This window comes from Anas acuta, chromosome 16, assembly GCF_963932015.1.
Source record: "Anas acuta chromosome 16, bAnaAcu1.1, whole genome shotgun sequence".
Classification (NCBI taxonomy): Eukaryota; Metazoa; Chordata; class Aves; order Anseriformes; family Anatidae; genus Anas; species Anas acuta.
The window spans coordinates 6,968,608-6,986,481 of NC_088994.1; the positions used below are offsets into that span (position 1 = coordinate 6,968,608).

A 17,874-nucleotide genomic window follows, 5' to 3' on the forward strand; every position below is an offset into this window, starting at 1 on the left:
GCCTTTGGTTCCTGAATTTTGATTCGATCTAGGAGAGGCACTCCACCCTTTGGTGGCTCCTGTTCGAGTCAGGTCAGGACTCATGCCATCTTGAACCAGAATAAAGGTAAGCAAAGAATTTTATTTTGTTATGAGCTCCCTTGCCGGCTGCAGCACTGTATTTTGCCCGTAATTCTGCGCGCGAAGATCCGAACAAAGACGATGGATGGAGTCATAAGTGTTTAAGGAGTGTACTGTTCGGTTGGGTGGGATTCGGTTGCCTGTGTGTGTAAGAGTGTGACTGAGACGGAACTTAGTTCCGAAGCGAGTGTGGAGGTCTTCTAACTGCGGTTCCAATCTCTCGCGAGGGACTTGGCCGCTGAAGGACCGAAGCAATTGCTATAGGGAAAAAAAAAAAAAAAAAAGGCTCCGTTCTATTCAGTGTGGATGCTAGCCATTTTGAGTCAGCAGGCCTGTATCATCCAGTTCGGACAGTAGATATGAAGCTGGAGTTCAGTCAGCGTTCCCAATCCTAACTGCTCAAGAGAGGTGGTTAAATGGAATGGGCTTTCTTTTCAAGAAACATTGTAAGGTGTGAAGTTGCAAGCTGAACCTGGCAGAAACTTACGATCTGTTTCTTTCTTTTTCAGGGCTGGTTAAAACCTTATGGCTACTTGCTTCCATGTGACAGCCAGATGTCCGCCTTGCAGGCAGGAAAAGCTGTGCAGTCTGCAGTGGCCACTATGCAACAATTCTATGGGATCCCAGTTCCCATTTTCCTTGTTGGATCTGAGGGAGGTGGGGAATGCAGAAGATGTGCTGGAGGGCCAGGTGTTGTGGTAGGGAAAGGATGACCCAGCCCCAAGCTCAGCTAGCGCAAGCTATTGGAGGGGGGGGAGAGATGAGTGTGTGTGTGGAGGGTGCTGGATCAGGAAAGCCACTTGCAAGCACACAGAGCCCTGAGGGAAGCCCTTCTCTTCAGCCCTTGTTGCATGGCAGAAGGAGGGTGCTGGCATGGGCGGCATGAAACCTCAGCACGCAGGGACGCGAGGCATTTCTGAGGCAAGAGTGAGCTAAAACCTGCTGTTCCCTTTCAGGAAAAGCTTCAGCAACAGTTCGCCAAGTTAAAGAAACTTGACGCAAGACTGATGGCGGGGAGTGACCGTTCTCGCCAGAGATCCTCCAATAACGTGTACTTGGTCACGAAAGAGAAAGCCAGCCTACTGCAGCCTCAAAAACCAGCTGGCCCACCTACCCACAAAAGCAGAAGAAACTTTCTCCACTCTGGCCAGCACAGAAGGCTGAAAGTGACTCCCTCCAGCGTTGAGGTGGGCAGGGAAGATGCCAAGCTCCCTGGCAGCGTCCATCCTGTGAGGGAGTCCGAGAGAAAGTCACCCATCCCTGCAGACGGTGTATTCAAAGCTGCCGCGGAAGAACAGGCGGCTAGAGAAAACCAGAGGATTGAAGAGATGGCTCGGGCTGTGGTGCGGCAAGTGTTTGAGAGGGTGCAGGCTCTGGACCAGTCTGTCTGCGTCTTAAAGAGGTCTCTCCATGGGATCCAAGAAAGACCATGTGCAAGTGCCGAAAGTGAAGAGCCTTCAGAGGCATCTCCTCTTGACAAAGAGCAGCAAATTGCACTGCTGGCTAAGAAGGTTGTGGCGAGCGTGATGAAGGCCGTTGAGAAGTCCTGGGAATCTGGCACGCCCAGTGCATCTGAGCCAAGGCCAGAAGGCAGCCAGAAGGAGCAACTCTTGGCCAGGAGAGCGTCCCAAGTGGGGAAGCCAAAAGAAAAGAAACCGAGGGAAGCCCTTGAGGGAGCATTCTCACAGGCTTCCCTTGACAAGGCCACCAAAGAAGCTGTTGGAAGTGTTTGCGACACTTTGGAATCTTTCGTGGCTTCCCGGGTTGAGCAAGACTTCAACTGCAAGTATTCGGAAATCTTTGCACTTCCCACTCTCGGTCCCTCCAACAGGCAGCCACAGCCATCACAGGTGCCTCCCTCAAGGGAAGGCATGCGGGAAGGGCAGGGACTACAAAGAGCATCAGAAGAGCAGAGCCCAGAAGCAAGGCCGAGAGACAAGTTGCCCCTGATCCCACCAGTGCCAGACACTGATGAGGTCTCACGTCTGAGCCGCAGGATTGTGAGGGAGAGATCCAAAAGGCTGTCTCCGAAGTTCAGCGGCTGAACACAGAACTGCAGGCCTATGCCAGAACCATTGTCCTTAATGTGATTGAAGAAGTGAAGGACAAGATGGAGAGGGAAATGAAAGCAAAGGCCTTAGACGCCACTTCAAGCAGCAAAACCGTGGCAAGCGGGATGACGCGCTCCTTATCGGAGCAAAGCTCTAAGTCCACGACTGCACGGATGCTGGAGAAGAACTTGGGAAGGCGTGTCAGCAAACAGCCCGTGCCCAGCAATGGGAAGGAGAGCCGTCCCTCGGAGCACCTCCGAAGAGGCTCTGAGCAAGGTGCTCCCATGGCAGGCTCTTCTGCCCCCACAGGGCAATCCCAGACCCAGCTGAGGTCCGAGAGCACCACGGGCACCATCCCTCCCACGGGCCCACAGTTTCTCAGGCAGCCGGCTCCTCCATCTGTTCCGAAGCAGCCTGCCCAGAGCGGAGCACGGAGGCTACGCGTGCGTGTCAGACCGATCCCATTCAATCCTCAGTAGCCTGAGGCGGAAGCAGAAAATAAAGAGATTACATCCAAGTGCTTGCTTGTGCCTCCATTTCTTTAAGCCAGGCTGTGCTGTGCTTGGGGATTTTCCCTACACCGTGTGGTGGTGTCACCCAGCTGGGCAGCTGAACTCCAGCACGAGCACTCTCTCACTCGCCCTCCTCAAGCAGAAAGGGGAAAAAATAGGATAAAACGGGCTGCAGGGTTGCGATAAGAACAGGGAGGCCACTCTCCCATTAGCATCACGGGCAAAACAGGCTCAGCCTAGGGAGATTAATGTAATTCATGACCTATTAAAAGGGGCTAGAGCAGTGAGATACTAAAAGCAAACTAAAATCACCTTCTCCCTTCCACCCACTTCTACATCCACCCTCCCCCCAGGTGGCTCAGGGGAACATGGAGTGGGGGCTGTGGTCAGCCCTTAACGCTTCATCTGCTACGCTCCTACACCGTCACTCTCTGAGTGTGGCTGAGCACAATCTGTTAGGATGGGACATCACCCAAAAGGAAGAAGGAAGTGAGGCAAGTGCTCGGCCTCTTGGGATATCGTAGACCCTGCATTGAAGGGTTTAGTGAAAAGGCAAAGTTTTTATATGAAAAATTGACTGGAGAAAAAGAATTAAGTGGAACAAGGGAGATGAGGAAAAGCTGAGGTTGATCAGGAAAGCGTTATTAGAAGCTCCAGTGCTGAGCCTCCCAGATTTAGAAAGACCCCTTTATTTATTTGTAAATGTTTCTAACCAAACCGCATATGGAGTACTAACTCAAGAATGGATAGCCAGGCATTGCAGCACTCCAGTCATGAGAGTGGTCCCACCACGTCTCCGTGATGGCAACCAAGTCGTAGGCTGCCTGCTGCATGATGGCTTCCAGCTCCTCCTGTTTGTTACCCATGCTGCGTGCATTGGTGTAAATGCGCTTCAGCTGGGCCATTGCCTTATCCCCCGGCCTTGCCATTGTTCCCCCTGGCACAGCTCCAACAATCCTCGTTTCAGCCCCATCCCCCTTCTTACCTAGTTTAAAGCCCTCTCAATGAGCCCTGCCAGCTCCTGGCCCAGGATCCGTTTTCCCCTAAAAGATAGGGACCCGTCTGCGGCCATCAGGCCGGGTGCCGAGTAAAGTGCCCCATGGTTGAAAAAAACAAGATTTCTGTGTTGGCACCAGCCCCTGAGCCACGTGTTTATCAGGTGGGTTTTCCGTGTCTTCTCTCTGAGAAGAGAGTCTCCCACAACAATAACTCTTCTGTCTTTCTTGGTGGAGGCAGTCCTGAGGCGTGGAGGCGACCTCCTCGCCCTAGGCATCCTCCTGGGTACACTTGCTACCTCTTCCTCACCCACCGGTCTCTCAAGCTCCAGGGCCTCAAACCTGTTGCATAAGGGCACCTGGCAAGGTGGGGCCGGAAGGGGAGGGCATCGCCTGCCATGTCGAGCAGGGACCAGTTTCCATTCCTCCTCAACTCCCAGATCCCCTCCCTCTGCCCAACGGCGACAGGGCAGGGGGTCCACCCTCATTTGGGGTGTCTCACCCCGGTACCTCTCCTTGAGGCCCTGCAGGGAGTCGCTCCACCAGTCTATCTCCCGCTCACACTCCCTGATATCCCTCAACCTCTCCAGCTCCTCCTTGAGCTCCGCCACCATGCGGACCAGGTCATCCACCTGCTCACACCTCACGCACGCAGTTTCTCTGCCTCCCGCCGATGGCAGCAACAGGCTCAGACACTCCCTGCATCCGGTGACCTGAACTGCTGCAGTTTTGAACGGGCAGTCGGTCTGGGTGTGTACCGACTTTCTGGAGAGCACACCGTGCCTGGTGGAGACCATTATCACCTAGCTGACGGCTGTCCTTACAGGAGGTGTTGGTATGGGCGGGGGGGAGCGCTCTGCCCTTCCTGATCGCCCTGCCTGCGCCAACTGCCGCGCCAACTGCCGCGCCGCACCATGTGCCATGCCATGGCTCCCTCAAGTAGGCTCGATGCCGGCAAAATGAGCCCTGCCTGGCCCGATCCCCTGCTCCGCTGCAGAACGCGTCTGCCCCGGAGCCGATCGCCTCGGCAAATGGCAGGGAAATGGCGGTGGCGCCCGATTGAAACAGGCCGCCGTTGACGCTGCTGGCTCCGCCTACGCCTCATCAGCCTCCCTCACAAGGGCTGCCGGGTCCTGGCGGCTCCCTCAAGTAGGCTCGATGCCGGAAAAATGAGCCCTGCCTGGCCCGATCCCCCGCTCCGCTGCAGAACGCGTCTACCCCGGAGCCGATCGCCTCGGCAAATGGCAGGGAAATGGCGGTGGCCAAAACCTTACAGCTCATTCTCCTTGTTAACAATCGGACAGTTTATGAGCCTGAAATAAGGGACCAAATTCATGTCAAGGTGTGGGACTGCAACTAAAAATGACAAGGTTGCAGTGGGATTGCTCGGCACCTGGCGAGCAGTCTCTGAGGCCTGAAAGAGCCCTGTGGGACCACAGTCAGAAACGTGTGGTTTGCCAGACAGTGAGGGAGCTGCGGGCTCCTTTACTGATCCGACTGCTATGCCATCGGCCCCTCTGCTGCTACAGCCATCTCAGGCCTTTGCTGTTTCGCCCCCGGCTGACCTGGACGTGCCTTTTGACCCAGGCCTCTTGGCCTTCACAAGGAGATGGCTATGCTTTTCTTCGATCCGGGAAGAATGGGATACACAAGGCCCGAAGGCAGAGTTGCTTGACAACTTAAAGCAGGACTTATTGTTCAAAAGGAGTGGAAAATGGCAGCGACTTGTTTGTAATCAAGAAAAGGAATGGAAAATGGAGACTGTTATGTCCTGGAACTTAAAGGATCGTTTGTTACTGTTAGAAATGGCTCAGTCTTCCCAATAGGATTAAATCAAAAAATAGGATTTATTAAAAGAATAGAGGTAAGCAAACAGCGCTGGGTGCACCGGGAGTCTCCGCTCCACCAGGATGCACACCACTTACATCAAGTAGCTGATTTTTATGCTCCTAGACTAACACATATTCAGTACTACTTCTAAAAAAACTAGGTTATTATAATTAGCTTCCAGGGTCCAGTCCCTCCTACTGGAGCATGCGCATCAGTCTCTGGTGGTCCCTCTGGGGGTCTCTAGGGGTCTTTCATGCTGAAGGCTCGTAGTCTTCCTCTCCAGGTTTTTTTCTTGTCCTTCCCCTTTGCACTCCTTGGCACCGTGTCAAGTTTATACAGCATCCCCTGCAGGTCTTGTCTCCTAGCCGTCCTTCAGCTTCTTTTTTTTCTTCTTCTTAATCTCTTGGCCACCTGGCCAGATAGCAGGGGCTTGCATAGTATCCCATAACAGTCACTAGTTGTTTCCAGTTGTTCTGAAACCCCCAGACCTCAAAGACTTCATACAAACACAAATAGCTTTCTTATTAAAACATTCCTCACCAGCCATTCACAGGGACAGTCACACCTATAGCAGTGTTAAGTTAATCTCGAAGAAGACAAAAAAAAAAAGGCTGTAACTGTTTAGAAATAGAAGTCCGGAATAACAAAGGCAAACAGGTTCATAAATTTGAGGAGTACTTTCTGAAGACTTGATAAATTGACTAGAATGAGGGGGAGACTGGGACACGCTGCATCTGTGGTTCAAGAATTAAATTGCCACTGCAGGACCCAGAGGCAGACAGGACTGTTCTTTATTGACACGAATTGTTAAAACATTCCTCACATCACCTTTCCTGATTGTACGTATGTGTAGGCATACTCGGCTTTAGTATGAAGGAGCAATGTTCTGTATGTTTAGAAGGTCTGATGTGCGTGTGTGCGTGTTGGTGGAGCGTGGACTCCCCGCACACCCAGCGCTGTTTACTTGCCTTTTATACCTTTTATCAGTGTAAATATTACAAAATTCAGGTTGAGCTGAGCCTCCAGCAGCGGGCAACGAGCCCGTTCGCTGAGGAGGCGGCAGAGGAAGACCTGACTCCTCCTGCAGCAGCTTCGGTGCTGCAGACGAACACCCGGCGGCCGCCGCCTCCTCTGCACCCTCCCCTGCCTGCCGGCCCCGGCCCCGGCCCCGGGCCCCGGGCCCCGGCCCCGCGGCAGCCCCTCGGCAGCCCCTCCGCCTGCCCCGGCCCCGCGGAGGAAGAGGCGTAGCCCCGGCCGCCGCCTTTCAGTTGCGGCCTCCCCGCGCAGCCGCAGCCCGAGCCGCCGGCCCGGAGCGCTGGCCGGAGGCCCGCCGCGCTGCCATGGCGCCGAGGCGGTGCCGGGGCCTGGCTGCGGCGGGCTCCCTGCTGCTCTGCGCCCTGCTCCGCGCCGCCGCCGACAGCAGCACGGGCCGAGTGGGTGTCAGGGCGCGGGGGCCGGGGCCTGGCCGGGCCGGGGTGGGGTGCTGAGGGGAGCGGGGCGGCTCTGGGGCCGGTCGTGCCGCGGCTGGGAGGGGAGCGGAGCGGCCCGGGGGTGGGCTGGGGAGCGGGGCGGCGGCTGCCCGGCCCCGCTGCGCCCGGCTTCGGCCACGTCGCTGCTGGCCCGGCCGGAGCATCCCGGTATCTTCCTTCTCTAGGCCCTTGTCCGGCTGCTCTCCGAAGTGGCCGCTCTGGGTTGCTGCGCTCAGGGGCTCAGGGGCTCAGGGGCGCGGTGTCTGTCCGTGGCAGCTTCTGTGCCTGCAGCCGAGCCGGGTGTTTGGGGAGAGCCGGCCCGCGAAGGCAGCTGTGCCTCTTGTTGGTGCTCTGGGCTCCCGGGAGGACCTCGGTGGTGTCCGCGCAGGAGTGGTGTTGTGGCCCTTTGCGTCCCGCCCGTGTCCCGTGTTGGAGCCTGGCTGGGAAGGAGAGGGATGCGTAGCACTGCTCGGGGCTGCTTTGGTGCCGTGCTCCACCCTTGCAGCCCAAGGGCAGCTTGTTTTGGTCAGGCTGCTGGTCTGTGTGTGTGGGTTAGAGGCCAGCTCTAGAGCTTTAGTTGCCAAGACGGACGTAGTGTGTTCTCCCAGCAGTTTGGCAGCTGGGGCTGTTGGTGCTGCCTGTGTTGCCTATTGCTGCACGTCCATTGACTCGGTGAGGTTTGGCGTGGCTAGCCCTGTGCCGTTACTCAACAAGATCTGTAGATGTTGCAGTAATCGTGGGCTAAGTAGTAAGCACTGAATCGGCCAAATGGGTTTTCTAAAGATTGTAGAAATCTGTCTGTGGCATATGGAGCGCATTGTGCCTGTAGGAGAACACCAAAGCAGTTGGATGTATTTCTTGTTGATGATAAGTACCCCAGGTATCTTGACAGTGCTTGGGGAGCTTGTCAGCTGTCGTATGTTAACTCCTGATTGGTATTGTCCAGGAAAAAAAAAAAAAAAGGCTCCGGGGCAGGTGAATTAAAAGTTACCGCGACAGCAAGCCTACGCTCATGGCTTGGTGTTTTTTGGTCTTTGCACTTAACAGTGACTGAATGTTCCTTTTTCTCATGGTACTAAAATGACTCAAAAGAAAGTCTTGAATTACTTGGCTGTTTTGGGAAATGCAGGCCTTGGCCTGTAAGTTTGACATGGTTCTCTGTAAAGCTGTGTGTTTTGGGGAGGGTGGGGGGAAATAAAACTCCGTGAGGAAGCTTGTGATGGCCTGGGGATAGGGTGCACGGGAGGAACAAGAGAGGAGCTCAGCCTGTGCAAAGAATGGAGGTTCTTTGGCATTTGTGTTGTACCAAAGAGCTATGTCTGCCCCAGTTCTATTCAGTGGGGTTGCTGGCCGTTGTTAACCAGCAGGCCTGTATCATCCAGTTCGGACAGTAGATATGAAGCTGGAGTTCAGTCAGCGTTACCAATCCTAACTGCTCAAGAGAGGTGGTTAAATGGAATGGGCTTTCTTTTCAAGAAATGTTGTAAGGTGTGAAGTTGCAAGCTGAACCTGGCAGAAACTTACGATCTGTTTCTTTCTTTTTCAGGGTTGGTTAAAACCTTATGGCTACTTGCTTCCATGTGACAGCCAGATGTCCGCCTTGCAGGCAGGAAAAGCTGTGCAGTCTGCAGTGGCCACTATGCAACAATTCTATGGGATCCCAGTAACGGGAGTTTTGGACCAGACAACTCTGGAGTAAGGTGATCCTAGGCTACTTTTGTCTTTCCATTCTCAAGGCCTTGTCTATTAGCTGGGTAGTTATTCCAGGAGCCAGAGGTCCTCCAAAGGGATGGCTTTCACTGTCTCAGCCCAGTCAGAGAAGTCTTGGTGTTTGTGAAAAGGCGTCCCTAATGAACACACGTGGACAACTCCATCTCGCTCTTGTCAAGATTGTTTTCAAGCATGAGAAGCTCTTGTTAAATGTCATTCCTGTTGCTGGTGCAAAGGTGAAAGAGGAGTGCTGTGAGTTTCTGAAGGCAGTGAACATCAAGGGTTTTATTGATTGCTGTCTCTGTCTGCATGTAGGTAAAACTCTGGCTTGAGAAATGATTTCTGATGTAGTATTTCTTAATTAATGGGAGTTGTGGATCTGCATAGCTGCTGCCTGTGGCGAGCTGCAGTTTGGAGCTGAAGAGAGTTGCAGCAGCCTAATGAGGACAGTCAAGACCACTCAGCTGTTGCTTAGCTGATGTTTGCTGGACATTAGATGTTACGTGCTGTATGTTTTTTGTAGTTTGCGATGGGTTTCTTAATAGCACAGAAGCATAGGCCTAAAGTGCTGAAGCTGGAGGGAGTCTGTTCCTCGAAGGCTGTTGCCTTGAGTCTGCTGTTGAGTGCACACTGCTAGATGTAGCGCAGAAGTGGTGTTTGTTGCTGTGACCTGAATGTCTTGTATCGCCTGAATGTCTGCGGTTCGTCTAGACTAGAAGAGCACCTGTAGACTGTAGCAGACTGCAGATAAGGTCTCAGTAATGCTAAGGACAAAGGGAAGTGTCTTGAGAAAACAGGTTGAGGATACGTGATTTCCTGTCAAAAGAGTAGTAGAGAATACTTGGACGAGCCTTCTCCTATTCCACATTCAGCATCAGCTCAGCAAACTTTGTGTCTGCCTGCAGTTAGTGGGTCGAACGGCAATTTGACTTAACAGCTAAGCAAAGATATAATCCTGGGAGTGTGAAATGAGAGAGAAGGCGTGCTAGTGCCTACCAGAAGCGCTCACTGTTATGTTTGTCATCATCGCGTAGACCTGAGAGGAAGCAGGAAGTAGTCTTGTGTTGGAGGTGTGTGGAGTGATTGCCTAAAGAAACTGGGCAAATTCAACTGCTTCAATTCCCGTTGTAAAGACAGGTAGAGCATTGAAGAGGTTTTCAGGGCAGGGTGCAGCTGCATGAGCTGAGTGTTCCCCAGGCTTTTAACCTTCGATGTTACCACGCCAGGGGAGCAGGGGAAGGTGGTGTGCTAACTCTAAGAAACAATAGGGAGCGTAGAGTGGCGTGGAGACACTGTGGCTAGGCTCTGTGCCAAGAGGGGGACTCGGTTGTTCTCGAGCACAGCGAAACTGATGAAGTGCACCTTTGCCACTCTGAGCCAACAACCTGTCACGGTTTTGGACAAAATGCTGTACCCTAGTGCACTTTTGCTAATTCTGCTGGTTTCCAAAACCCAGACGCACTGCTGGGCATAGCTGAGAAGTACAGAGAGGTGAGCACTGTGCCTGAGGAGAGGGCTCCGAGTCCCTGAGTGTCCCTGTCTTTCTAGCTGTGGCCCAGATGAGGACTTGGAGAAGGAGGTAGCAGGCTGCTGGACCTCCCAGTCGGAGTCAAAATCCCTCTGCTGCCAGGCACCAAGCCTGTCTTCTACAGGACAAAGCTGGGCGAAAAGGTAAGAGAAGGAGGAAGGGGTGGAAGGGGTGGCAAAGGTCTCTTGTGTCACAGGCTCCCTCGCCCTCGTTCCAAGAAGGCCTTGTGGCCACCTGCGCTATGGTTGGAGCTCCGGCACTTTGGTCCCAGTGGGTGGAGGAGTCAGGGACGGATGCTCGCGGCTCCGCAGCACAGAGACATTTCTAGCCGCTGGCCCGAGATGCCTACTTTGCTGGTGGGGTTTGGCCTTCTCTCCCCAGCCCAGGCCGGACCCTCAGCCCAGGCCTGGTGGGGGTGTTTTTGATGGCTTCAGAAGGAAGGTCCAGCCGGGAAGTAAGGCCGGAATCAGAAACCTCTAGCGCAGAGGCTGGCAAAGGCTAGCCCGTGTGCATGAGGAGCTTGGAAGTGCCTTTGTCTCTGTGCTGCTTTCTCCTGCCCCGTTCATACTCTGGACCACCTCTCTTGCAGCTGCACCAGCCTTCCGCTCAGTTTCATCTGGAAGATCCATATTGTCGCCTACTGCGCACAGAGTACAACTGCCTGCACGACCCGCATCTGCAGGCCTACTACAGTCGCAAGGACAGCCTGCAGAGCCTGAAGAGCAAGGGCTTCATCACCAGCAGTGGCAAAGTAGGTTTGGACGTGGCGCTGACCAGCACAGGTCTCCTCTGGCAGAGGCCAATGGGATGAGGTTTAACGCGGCTCAGTGCCAGTTCCTGCACTTTGGCCTCAAGAACCCCGTGCTTGGGGCAGAGTGGCTCAAAAACTGTGCCGAGGAAAAGGATCTGGGGGTGCTGATTGATGCTTGCCTCAACCTGAGCCGGCAGCGTGCCCAGGTGGCCAAGAAGGCCAACAGCATCCTGGCCTGTCTCAGGAATAGTGTAGGCAGCAGGAGCAGGGAGATAGATGATGGTCCCCCCCTGCACTGTGCTCTGGAGAGGCTGCACCTCAAGTGCTGTGTTGAGTTTTGGGCCCCTCAGGACAAGAAGGGCATCGACGCCCTGGAACTTGTCCGGGGAAGGGCTACGAAGCTGGTGAAGGGCCTGGAAGAAAAGTCCTGTGAGGAGCGGCTGAGGGAACTGGGGTTGTTTAGTGAGGAGAAGAGGAGGCTCAGGGGAGACCTTCTTGCTCTCTCCAACTCCCAGCAAGGAAATTGTGGGGAGCTGGGGGTCAGCCTCTTCTTGCAGATGACTAGGGATAGGACTAGAGGGAATGGGCTCAAGTTGCGCCGGGGACGTTTAGGTTGAAAACTAGGAGCCATTTCTTCTGAGAAAGAGTAGTGGGGCCTTGGAAGGGGTTGCCCAGGGGAGTGGCGGAGTCACAGTCCCTGGGAGTGTGTAAGGAAAGCTTGGAGCTGGTGCTTAGCGACATGGTGCTTAGTGACATTGGTAGTAGGGTGATGGTTGGAGCAGATGATCTTGAAGGTCTTTTCCAACCCTGCTGATTCTATGATTGCCAGCGCGCTTGCTGCAGCCGCTTGTTGCTGGTGGGGGGCACAGGGCTGCTGCGCTGCCTTCCATGGGAGCAGACGTCACCCCAGCGCCCTGCTGGCAGTGCCCACTCCTGCTCTTCTCAGGCTGCCTCGCGCTGCCTGTGCGTTGAGGAGGCAGCCGCTGTGGGGCCTGGTGCAGAGCGAGGAGTCCACTCGGCCCTGGCTCGGAGGGAGGCAGCGTCCCCAGCGCTGGGGAGGGGAGAGGATGGAGAGGAGCTGCTCCCCTGCCACTGCGCAGCTCCCTCGACAGTTCTCGGGAGCTTTCTGCCCTTGTCTCTCCATAGGTGGTCTGCTCTCTGAAGGAGTTCAATGAGTACAGGCAGTATCTGACCACGCTCAAGCTGGAAGCGGAGAAAATCAGGAGGCAAGAAGAGGTAGGCAAAGCTCAGCAGACACGTGTCAGTGGCACGATACAGAAGGCCGGGGCTTTCCTTGTTGGATCTGAGGGAGGCGGGGAATGCAGAAGATGTGCTGGAGGGCCAGGTGTTGTGGTAGGGAAAGGATGACCCAGCCCCAAGCTCAGCTAGCGCAAGCTATTGGAGGGGGGGGAGAGATGAGTGTGTGTGTGGGGGGGGTGCTGGATCAGGAAAGCCACTTGCAAGCACACAGAGCCCTGAGGGAAGCCCTTCTCTTCAGCCCTTGTTGCATGGCAGAAGGAGGGTGCTGGCATGGGCGGCATGAAACCTCAGCACGCAGGGACGCGAGGAATTTCTGAGGCAAGAGTGAGCTAAAACCTGCTGTTCCCTTTCAGGAAAAGCTTCAGCAACAGTTCGCCAAGTTAAAGAAACTTGACGCAAGACTGATGGCGGGGAGTGACCGTTCTCGCCAGAGCTCCTCCAATAACGTGTACTTGGTCACGAAAGAGAAAGCCAGCCTACTGCAGCCTCAAAAACCAGCTGGCCCACCTTCCCACAAAAGCAGAAGAAACTTTCTCCACTCTGGCCAGCACAGAAGGCTGAAAGTGACTCCCTCCAGCGTTGAGTTGGGCAGGGAAGATGCCAAGCTCCCTGGCAGCGTCCATCCTGTGAGGGAGTCCGAGAGAAAGTCACCCATCCCTGCAGATGGTGTATTCAAAGCTGCCGCGGAAGAACAGGCTGCTACAGAAAGCCAGAAGATTGAAGAGGTGGCTCGGGCTGTGGTGTGGCAAGTGGGGAAGCCGGAAGAAATGAAACCAAGGAAAGCCCTTGAGGGAGAATTCTCACAAGCTTCCCTTGACAAGGTCTCTCCATGGGATCCAAGAAAGACTGTGTGCAAGGGCCGAAAGCGCAGAGCCTTCAGAGGCTCTGCTGGCTAAGAAGGTTGTGGCGAGTGTGATGAAGGTCTTTGAGAAGTCCTGGGAATCTGGCACACCCAGTGCATCTGACCCAAGGCTAGAAGCCAGCCAGAAGGAGCAACCCTTGGCCAGGAGAGCGTCCCAAGTGGGGAAGCCAAAAGAAAAGAAACTGAGGAAAAGAAACCTGTGAGAATGCTCCCTAGAGGGGCACCTTGCTCAGAGCCGAAGAGGCTGTGAGCAAGGTGCCCCCATGGCAGGTTCTTCTGCCCCCACAGGGAAATCCCAGACCCAGCTGTGAGCATTCTCACAGGCTTCCCTTGCCAAGGTCACCAAAGGAGCTGTTGGAAGTGTCTGCGACACTTCAGAATCCTTCGTGGCTTCCCAGTTTGAGCAAGACTTCAGCTGCGAATATTCTGAAATCGTGGCGCTTCCCACTCTTGGTCCCTCCAACAGGCAGCCACAGCCATCCCAGGTGCCTCCCTCAAGGGAGGGCATGAGGGAAGGGCAGGGACTACAAAGAGCATCAGAATTGAAGAGCCCAGAAGCATGGCCGAGAGACAAGTTGCCCGTGATCGCACCAGCGCCAGACACTGATGAGGTCTCACGCCTGAGTCGCAGGATTGTGAGGGAGAGATCCAAAAGGCTGTCTCCGAAGTTCAGCGGCTGAACACAGAACTGCAGCCCTATGCCAGAACCATTGTCCTTAATGTGATTGAAGAAGTGAAGGACAAGATGGAGAGGGAAATGAAAGCAAAAGCCTTAGACGCCACTTCAAGCAGCAAAACCCTGGCAAGCGGGATGATGCGCTCCTTATCGGAGCAGAGCTCTAAGTCCGCGACTGCACGGATGCTGGAGAAGAACTTGGGAAGGCGTGTCAGCAAACAGTCTGTGCCCAGCAATGGGAAGGAGAGCCGTCCCTCGGAGCACCTCCGAAGAGGCTCTGAGCAAGGTGCTCCCATGGCAGGTTCTTCTGCCCCCACAGGGCAATCCCAGACCCAGCTGAGGTCCGAGAGCACCACGGGCACCATCCCTCCCACGGGCCCACAGTTTCTCAGGCAGCCGGCTCCTCCATCTGTTCCGAAGCAGCCTGCCCAGAGCGGAGCACGGAGGCTACGCGTGCGTGTCAGACCGATCCCATTCAATCCTCAGTAGCCTGAGGCGGAAGCAGAAAATAAAGAGCTTACATCCAAGTGCTTGCTTGTGCCTCCATTTGTTCAAGCCAGGCCGTGCTGTGCTTGGGGATTTTCCCTACACCGTGTGGTGGTGTCACCCAGCTGGGCAGCTGAACTCCAGCACGAGCACTCTCTCACTCGCCCTCCTCAAGCAGAAAGGGGAAAAAATAGGATAAAACGGGCTGCAGGGTTGCAATAAGGACAGGGAGCCCACTCTCCCATTAGCATCACGGGCAAAACAGAGTCAGCATAGGGAGAGCACAAGTCTGATGAGGAGCGGCTGAAGAAGCTGGGATTGCTTAGTCTGGAGAAGTGGAGGCTCAGGGGAGACCTCATTGCACTCTCCAACTTCCTGAAGTGAGGTTGTGATGAGGAGGGGGTCAGCCTCTTCTTGCAGATGACTAGGGATAGGACACCCAGAACAACCGAGCTCTAAAAGGGGGACTCTGGCGGAGGTGAGGTGTGCATCTTGGTGGAGCAGAGACTCCCGGCGCACCCAGTGCTGTTTATAATTTATGAAATTAATAGAGTTAAGCAAACTGTGATTGTAACCCTATTTGGGACTCAGTCATTTATAACAACTGGGGGCTCGTCCGGGATGCCTTTGGTTCCTGAATTTTGATTCGATCTAGGAGAGGCACTCCACCCTTTGGTGGCTCCTGTTCGAGTCAGGTCAGGACTCATGCCATCTTGAACCAGAATAAAGGTAAGCAAAGAATTTTATTTTGTTATGAGCTCCCTTGCCGGCTGCAGCACTGTATTTTGCCCGTAATTCTGCGCGCGAAGATCCGAACAAAGACGATGGATGGAGTCATAAGTGTTTAAGGAGTGTACTGTTCGGTTGGGTGGGATTCGGTTGCCTGTGTGTGTAAGAGTGTGACTGAGACAGAACTTAGTTCCGAAGCGAGTGTGGAGGTCTTCTAACTGCGGTTCCAATCTCTCGCGAGGGACTTGGCCGCTGAAGGACCGAAGCAATTGCTATAGGGAAAAAAAAAAAAAAAAAATCATCCAGTTCGGACAGTAGATATGAAGCTGGAGTTCAGTCAGCGTTCCCAATCCTAACTGCTCAAGAGAGGTGGTTAAATGGAATGGGCTTTCTTTTCAAGAAACATTGTAAGGTGTGAAGTTGCAAGCTGAACCTGGCAGAAACTTACGATCTGTTTCTTTCTTTTTCAGGGCTGGTTAAAACCTTATGGCTACTTGCTTCCATGTGACAGCCAGATGTCCGCCTTGCAGGCAGGAAAAGCTGTGCAGTCTGCAGTGGCCACTATGCAACAATTCTATGGGATCCCAGTTCCCATTTTCCTTGTTGGATCTGAGGGAGGTGGGGAATGCAGAAGATGTGCTGGAGGGCCAGGTGTTGTGGTAGGGAAAGGACGACCCAGCCCCAAGCTCAGCTAGCGCAAGCTATTGGAGGGGGGGGAGAGATGAGTGTGTGTGTGGGGGGGGTGCTGGATCAGGAAAGCCACTTGCAAGCACACAGAGCCCTGAGGGAAGCCCTTCTCTTCAGCCCTCGTTGCATGGCAGAAGGAGGGTGCTGGCATGGGCGGCATGAAACCTCAGCACGCAGGGACGCGAGGCATTTCTGAGGCAAGAGTGAGCTAAAACCTGCTGTTCCCTTTCAGGAAAAGCTTCAGCAACAGTTCGCCAAGTTAAAGAAACTTGACGCAAGACTGATGGCGGGGAGTGACCGTTCTCGCCAGAGCTCCTCCAATAACGTGTACTTGGTCACGAAAGAGAAAGCCAGCCTACTGCAGCCTCAAAAACCAGCTGGCCCACCTACCCACAAAAGCAGAAGAAACTTTCTCCACTCTGGCCAGCACAGAAGGCTGAAAGTGACTCCCTCCAGCGTTGAGTTGGGTAGGGAAGATGCCAAGCTCCCTGGCAGCGTCCATCCTGTGAGGGAGTCCGAGAGAAAGTCACCCATCCCTGCAGATGGTGTATTCAAAGCTGCCGCGGAAGAACAGGCTGCTACAGAAAACCAGAGGATTGAAGAGATGGCTCGGGCTGTGGTGCGGCAAGTGTTTGAGAGGGTGCAGGCTCTGGACCAGTCTGTCTGCGTCTTAAAGAGGTCTCTCCATGGGATCCAAGAAAGACCATGTGCAAGTGCCGAAAGCGAAGAGCCTTCAGAGGCATCTCCTCTTGACAAAGAGCAGCAAATTGCACTGCTGGCTAAGAAGGTTGTGGCGAATGTGATGAAGGTCGTTGAGAAGTCCTGGGAATCTGGCATGCCCAGTGCATCTGAGCCAAGGCCAGAAGGCAGCCAGAAGGAGCAACTCTTGGCCAGGAGAGCGTCCCAAGTGGGGAAGCCAAACGAAAAGAAACCGAGGGAAGCCCTTGAGGGAGCATTCTCACAGGCTTCCCTTGACAAGGTCACCAATGAAGCTGTTGGAAGTGTCTGCGACACTTTGGAATCTTTCGTGGCTTCCCGGGTTGAGCAAGACTTCAACTGCAAGTATTCTGAAATCTTGGCACTTCCCACTCTCGGTCCCTCCAACAAGCAGCCACAGCCATCCCAGGTGCCTCTCACAAGGCAGGGCATGAGGGAAGGGCAGGGACTACAAAGAGCATCAGAATTGAAGAGCCCAGAAGCATGGCCGAGAGACAAGTTGCCCGTGATCGCACCAGTGCCAGACAATGATGAGGTCTCACGCCTGAGTCGCAGGATTGTGAGGGAGAGATCCAAAAGGCTGTCTCCGAAGTTCAGCGGCTGCACACAGAACTGCAGGCCTATGCCAGAACCATTGTCCTTAATGTGATTGAAGAAGTGAAGGACAAGATGCAGAGGGAAATGAAAGCAAAGGCCTTAGACGCCGTTTCAAGCAGCAAAACCCTGGCAAGCGGGATGACGCGCTCCTTATCGGAGCAGAGCTCTCAGGCTGTGACTGCACGGAAGCTGGAGAAGAACTTGGGAAGGCGTGTCAGCAAACAGTCTGTGCCCAGCAATGGGAAGGAGAGCCGTCCCTCGGAGCACCTCCGAAGAGGCTCTGAGCAAGGTGCTCCCATGGCAGGTTCTTCTGCCCCCACAGGGAAATCCCAGACCCAGCTGAGGTCCGAGAGCACCACGGGCACCATCCCTCCCACGGGCCCACAGTTTCTCAGGCAGCCGGCTCCTCCATCTGTTCCGAAGCAGCCTGCCCAGAGCGGAGCACGGAGGCTACGCGTGCGTGTCAGACCGATCCCATTCAATCCTCAGTAGCCTGAGGCGGAAGCAGAAAATAAAGAGCTTACATCCAAGTGCTTGCTTGTGCCTCCATTTCTTTAAGCCAGGCTGTGCTGTGCTTGGGGATTTTCCCTACACCGTGTGGTGGTGTCACCCAGCTGGGCAGCTGAACTCCAGCACGAGCACTCTCTCACTCGCCCTCCTCAAGCAGAAAGGGGAAAAAATAGGATAAAACGGGCTGCAGGGTTGCGATAAGGACAGGGAGGCCACTCTTCCATTAGCATCACGGGCAAAACAGGCTCAGCCTAGGGAGATTAATGTAATTCATGACCTATTAAAAGGGGCTAGAGCAGTGAGATACTAAAAGCAAACTAAAATCACCTTCTCCCTTCCACCCACTTCTACATCCACCCTCCCCCCAGGTGGCTCAGGGGAACA

The 17,874-nt window shown here is 54.4% G+C and overlaps 2 protein-coding genes across 2 annotated transcripts in view; both read left to right on the forward strand.

Moving 5' to 3' along the window:
* The window catches only part of LOC137865473 (fibrous sheath-interacting protein 2-like), a 48,495-nt gene that overhangs the window by 8,281 nt on the left and 22,340 nt on the right, over nucleotides 1-17,874 (forward strand). The window contains exon 2 of the mRNA XM_068700569.1: nucleotides 630-2,096. Coding sequence (XP_068556670.1) covers nucleotides 1,128-2,096 — 969 coding nt within the window. The 5' untranslated portion in view covers nucleotides 630-1,127. The remainder of the gene's footprint in view (nucleotides 1-629; nucleotides 2,097-17,874) is intronic.
* Nucleotides 8,828-14,291, forward strand: LOC137865657 (fibrous sheath-interacting protein 2-like). The gene is made up of 4 exons (XM_068700888.1): nucleotides 8,828-8,998; nucleotides 10,805-10,966; nucleotides 12,113-12,202; nucleotides 12,580-14,291. The coding sequence occupies exons 1-4, from the start codon at nucleotides 8,828-8,830 to the stop codon at nucleotides 13,120-13,122; spliced, it is 966 nt and encodes a 321-aa protein (XP_068556989.1). The 3' UTR covers nucleotides 13,123-14,291.